This window comes from Lactuca saligna, chromosome 8 (genome assembly GCF_052625555.1).
Source record: "Lactuca saligna cultivar CGN05327 chromosome 8, ASM5262555v1, whole genome shotgun sequence".
In the NCBI taxonomy this organism is placed as follows: Eukaryota; Viridiplantae; Streptophyta; class Magnoliopsida; order Asterales; family Asteraceae; genus Lactuca; species Lactuca saligna.
Window position 1 is genome coordinate 150,273,400 of NC_136424.1, and position 6,577 is coordinate 150,279,976.

Below are 6,577 nucleotides of genomic sequence, written 5' to 3' on the forward strand. Positions count from 1 at the left end.
TTATTGAACTTAAGTTCGGAATGTAGTTGTTTGTTGTAAGCGAAATGTTTATTCGAAGTATTAAACTGCTTTGACGTTTGATTTATAACAAAGCTTTGGTTATATGTATATGAATATATATATATATATATATATATATATATATATATATATATATATATATATATATATATATATATATATATATAGGTTATGGATCCAATAAGAAGTGAGAAAATGGTAAGAAGGTAAGAAGAGAAAGTAATCAATGCTGCACAAAAGGTATATTGGTAATCTTCTATCTAAAAATTTATTTATGTAAGTGTTCTTTATATGGGTGGAGTATATCACGTTCCAATTTTACATAATAAGCAAATGCTTCAGTTACAAATAAAAAAAGGTCTGCTTTTTTTTTTTGTCTCGGTTATTTTTTGTATCATCAAGACATAAAGAAAAGCAACTCTTATTACGAAGCTAAATGTATATCAACCAATTCACGACCAACAAGCTCATATGTATAGCAACAAATTAGAAGATTGAAACTATTAAGCAACATATTCACGAGAAGAAAGAGACGGAAAAGTACACATGTTTGTGTTTTTGTTTTTTTAGTGTAATATAATGCATATTATAAAAGTGATAAAGAGTGGGAAAATCGATTCAATGAAGCAATGTTTAATGATTCAATAGAGTTTGTTATGCTATTCATGTTATTTGGGCCTGTAAGAAAAGAAGATGACAATTGAATAGCATAGCAGGTGAATCAGTTGTAGTTGCAAGAAGTCGTATGGTATACTGATGGTGAATTGATTGGAGTATATTGTGAACTAGTGTTGTAACAGTTATATCATATTGATTTTGTTAATTTCTGTAAGTTAGCATTTCACTGAATCCGACATAAAACTTGATATGTGTTGCAGATATGTTTGATTCGGAACAAACAAGTATTCAATCTGATGAGGTGCAATGTCTTCAAGTTGTTGAAAAGGGTATGAAGCTTGAATAAACCTTGTCAATTACGCACTAAAAAGACACCAATAACATTAATTTTTTGTTTATTTGTTGCAGATATGTGTGAATCGGAACCATCAAGTTTTCACTCTGATGGGGTTCAAGGTGTACTAGTTGAAAAAACTTGGACACCAAAAACTGAGTTGAAACCATTTGTAGGGCAATTATTTCCATTGTATGATGACGCACTGTCGTTTTATAGAGAATATGCACGTAAAAGTGGGTTCGAGATACGAAAAGGTACTACAGAGCAATCGAAAACAAGAGATGGGTACTCGCGTAGGTACATATTATGTAATAGGGAGGGCGAGAAAAAAAAAACAGAAACGTTCATTTGATAGTTTGATAGACCGGAGCAAACAAAGACGAAATCGGCTAAGTCACAGAAAAGGATGTAAAGCTTGTATCCGATTGAAGCTCAATGATGAAAATGTTTGGATAGTCAGACATTTTGAGGAGAAACACAGTCATGAGTTGGTTAATCCAGAAGACTTCCATTTTTTGAAAAGTAACAGGAGGCTTACATATCAACAAAAACAACTTATTCATGATGTATCAGATATAAACATTGGTCCGGTTAGAGCATTCAAGATATTGAAGCAAACACAAGGAGGATTTCTCAACATCGGGGCAACAAAAGTTGAATGCAAAAATTTGAAAAGGGATTGGATAGAATACATTGGTGAAAATGATGCGGACATGGTAATTGACAAGCTCAATAAAAAAAAAGAATATTTACACGACTTTTCTTTTGAATATCGTGTGGACAGTGAGGGAAAGTTGTGTGGTTTATTTTGGGCGGATGAAGAAGCAAAGCGAAATTATTCAACATTTGGAGATATTGTCGGATTTGATGCTACATACCGAACAAACAAGTACATAATATCTTTTCATATTAAACAAATATCATGGTTGTTAAAATAACGGTGGTAATAACTTGTGTAATTCATATTGTATATTTGTTATACATGTACTTCATGATTTTCGTGCCATTTACAGGTATTGACAATCATAAAAAGTGTGTCACTTTTGCAGTTGGGCTGCTTTCTAGTGAATCAATAGAATCGTATAAATGGTTGTTAATGGCTTTTAAAATGACTTTTGGGCGAGAACCAACTGTGTTGATGACAGATCAAGACGCAGCCATCAAGCAAGCGATTCCAGCAGTTTTCTCACCATCTTGTAGGCATCGATTGTGTATGTGGCACATATCACAAAAGTTCACCGACAAGGTAAACAATATACTCTCAAAATAGTATGTATATATGGGAATATTTAGTTAGTGTAACTGAATCGACACTTAAAATTAGTATTAAAAGCGTATAGGCATTGAAGAATATTAAGTTAGTGAAACAGAATCACGTTTTGCATGAAGCACTTTAGTTCTGGTACTAAATTCAGTTGGAATCACAAGTAGCTTGGAAGTGTAAGTTTGTTGTATGGAATCACAAAGATATTGAAATTGAGGCACCACTAAGAACTAAATCACCTGTTACCAAAAGAAACTTAGATGAAGCATCACGTAAAATCGTATGTATGTATAGAAATATTAAGGTATTCATGACTGAATCATGTTTTGCATGAAGCACTTAAGTGTTGGAACTTGAATCACTGGGCAAAACTCAATTCAGTTGGAATCACATTTTGCTTAGAATTATTAGTTAGTATATTCAAATGAAATGGTTCAATTTTAACTATTGAAGCACCTATTACCAAACAAGATTTGTTGAAGCATCAGTTAATATTGTATGCACGTATAGGAATATTAAGTTAGTGTGACTGAATCATGTTTTGCATGAAGCACATAAGTGCCAGTACTTGAATCACTTGGCATAACTCATTTAAGTATGGGATCACATTCTGCTTGGAAGTGTAAGTTAGTATATATGAATGAAAAGATTAAGTTTTTGCATTGAAGCACCTGTTACCAAATAAACTTTGTTGAAGCATCGGTTAAAATCGTATGTAAGTTTAGGAATAGTTAGTTAGTGTGAATGAAGCATGTTTTGGATGAAGCACATAAGTGTTGTTACATGAATCACTAGGCAGAACTTGCTTCTGTTAGAAGCACAATTTGCTTGGTAGTGTAAGGTAACATATATATAAATCAAAAGATCAATTTTTTCCATTGAAGCGCTTGTTACCAAACAAACTTTGTTGAAGCATCAGTTAAAATCATATGTACATGTAGGAATATTAAGTTAGTGTGACTGAGTCATGTTTTGGCTGATGTGCTTAAGTGCTGGTACTTGAATCAGTAGGCATAACTCAATTCTATTATAATCACATTTTGCTTGGAACTCAACTCTATTGAAGCACTTGTTACCAAACAAATTTAGTTGAAGCATCACTTAAAACCGTATCTATACATAGGAATAGTAAGGTAGTGTAATTGAATGATGTGTTACATGAAGCACATAAGTGCCGGTACTTGAATCACTAGGTAGAAATCTATTCATATGGAATCATAATTTGATTGGAAGTGTTAGTTAGTATGTAAAAATGAAATGATTCAATTTTTTTTTCTGTTGAAGCGCCTGGGACCAAAAAAGTACTTAGTTGAAGCGTCATGTATAATCATATATAAATATAGGAATATTAAGGTAGGTGTGACTGAATCATGTTTTGCATGAAGCACTTAAGTGTCGGTACTTGAATCATTAGGCATAACTCAATTCAGTTGGGATCACATTGCACTTGGCAGTGTAAGTTAGTATATATAAATGAAGTGGGTCAATTTTTTCTGTTGAAGCACCTGTTGCCAAAAAATACTTAGTTGAAGCATCACTTAAAATCATATGTAGATATGGGAATATTAATGTAGATGTGACTGAATCATGTGTTGGAATCACATTTTGATTGGGAGTGTAAGTTAGTATATATAAATGAGATGATTCAGTTTTTTCTATTGAAGCAGCTGTTATCAAACAAACTTAGTTCAAGCATCACTTAAAATCATATGTATTTAGAAGTGTAAGTGCTGGTTACTTGAATCACTAGACATAAGTCAATTTAGTTGGAATGACATTGTATTTGGAAGTGTAAGTTGGTACTTATAAATGAAATGATTCATTTTTTATCAGAAAAACTAATGATGATTACCCATTGCTTTTTCAGTTGGGTTCCCATATGTCAAAGACGGGAGTTTTGCAACGATTAAACGATGTTATATGGAATAAACGAATCAATACAAGCGAGTTTGAAATAGAATGGCAAAGGATAATGGATGAGTATGAGTTAAATGATAACAAATGGTTTAAAGATATGTTTGCAATTTGTGATAAATGGATTCCTGCCTATTTCAAGGATTGCCACTTGTCAGGGTTAATGCGAATGACATCAAGATGTGAAGGTGAAAATTATTTCTACGGGTTGATGACAAATACAGATTTGCATTTAATTGAGTTTGTCGGTCATTTTGAAACGACAATGGAAGCACAACGTTGTGTTCAACGTAAAAATAATCATGACTCCCGCTACACGAATCCTAATATTAAAACAAACTTGTTGATTGAAGAGGAGGCATCTGAGACCTTTACACGAACTGTTTTCTTTGAAATCCAAAAGGAGATAATGGCATCCATGCTTACATGTTACTCAATTAAAGTCGAAGAATATGACGGAATTAATAAATTCAGCATCAAAGATACTGACAAAGACGTTAAGCATTTTGGTGTTTTTGAGGTATGTAAATTGTACTTGGTTGTATCCAGAATCTTTTTTAAAGAAAACGAATTTTAATACTTTGTTATATTGACAGGTTTCATTCATGAAATCTGATTGCGCAGTTACTTGCTCTTGTTTACGCTTTGAATTAACCGGGTGCCTATGTAGACATTGCTTTTATGTATTAAGGATGTCAGGAGTAGAACATTTCCCTAGAAAATATGTTTCAAGAAGATGGACAAAGGATGTGGTATCGATGCCATCAAGTGGGTATAATATGTGTCAGTCTCCTAAAGATGATGCAAATGATGACTTTAAATCAATGATCCGGGACATATACTATTCTGTTGACTATTGTGTTGATCGGCTAGTTTCTGATATGGAAAAGTTGAAGTTGTATCGAGAGAAACTAAGGGAGATGACGCAAGAAGTTGATGAAGATACACGAAGTGTACAACCCATGACGAACAAGGCCTTCATTGAAGCGGTGTTTGGTGTCGAGAAGCGAGATGAAGTAAATGTTAAAATTCCAGAAGGAATTAGAAACAAAGGTACTGGGCCGGTTAAGAAAAGGATGATAGGAGAAAAAGAGATGGCGATTTTGAAGGCTAAAAAGGGTTCGAGAAAATGTGGACGATGCGGGGAGTATGTTGATCATAATGCTCGCACTTGCAAGAAAAAAGCAAATGACTCTGCTTCTAAATAGTTTGGTTTATTTTTTCTTCTTAATTATTAAGTATTCAAGATAGCAATGTTACTTTACGAGTTAACGTGAGTCTTTGAGTTTAAAATTTAGAAGCATTTTATTTTTAATGCAATTTTTAAGATATTAGTATCTATGTGTGAATCAAATGTTGTGGTCGCTGGAACGCATACATAAACTTCCTTCGTACTTGATCTCTTATATATATATATATATATATATATATATATATATATATATATATATATATATATATATATACACACACACACACACACACATGTTATAAACATGATATTTTTTTAACCCAAAAGTTTATAATTGTCGATTTTATCCAAAAACATTTAGTTTGACCATTGCAGCTCCTTTATCTATAAAAATGGCATTTTTAGTCCATTTTTATGAAAATTGACATTTTTGGTCCTTAAACCATTTTTCTTAACATTTACGACCCAAACTTTATTTGAATCATAATTTCAGCCAAAAACTATTGTATTTTTTACTTCCAGCCCTTATTTGTAAAAAGTTTACATTTTTGTCTTAATCTCTGTAAGTTTTACAATTTTGACCCCATAATAAAAAACTTTGCATTTTTAGTCCAATTTGGTAATTAAATCATTTTCAACCCTTGAAATTTATTTATTTATGTTTTAGACTCATACTTTTATGAATTTACAATTTCAGTCCCTAAAACTCTTCATTTTTGTATGTTTGGACCCAAAATATGTGAGTCCCAAATTTAAAGCCCATTAAGCTAACATTTATGTTTTTGATCCTTTGAAAAGTATTATTTTTATAAAAATCAAATTTTTTATAAATAAATACTTTATAACCCTTATAAAACCGAAATTTATCAACTTTCAACCCAATCTCTGTTATTTTTGCAAAATAACACTTGTAAAGATCTTTTGGCTTTGTTTTTCACTTGTTAAACTTAAGGACTCTTAAATCTATGATGTCTGTTGTTTATTATGTTTTTGTTTATGAGTATTTCACATTTTAGCTACAAATCTCAAAATATCTTAAGTATTAACACATTATCACAACAAAAACCAAAGAAATCACATATATCATGCAAACACACATAGATCAATACATGACACTTCTATCCTCCCCTAAAAACAAGTAAAACCCAAAAACAAGGGGGTATGAACTGACCTTCTCTTTGTTGTTTCGGTTTTGAAGAAGATATAAAGAAGGTTTTTGGTCCTAGCAACA

The 6,577-nt window shown here is 31.9% G+C and overlaps 1 protein-coding gene across 1 annotated transcript; it reads left to right on the forward strand.

The window, feature by feature from the left end:
• Positions 1-216: 216 nt before the first annotated feature.
• Positions 217-5,362, forward strand: LOC145010179 (protein FAR1-RELATED SEQUENCE 5-like). Its single transcript, XM_078968752.1, has 8 exons — positions 217-227; positions 617-701; positions 822-849; positions 900-968; positions 1,048-1,230; positions 1,340-1,865; positions 4,074-4,674; positions 4,751-5,362. The coding sequence occupies exons 1-8, from the start codon at positions 217-219 to the stop codon at positions 5,360-5,362; spliced, it is 2,115 nt and encodes a 704-aa protein (XP_078824878.1).
• The last annotated feature ends 1,215 nt before the right edge of the window (positions 5,363-6,577 follow it).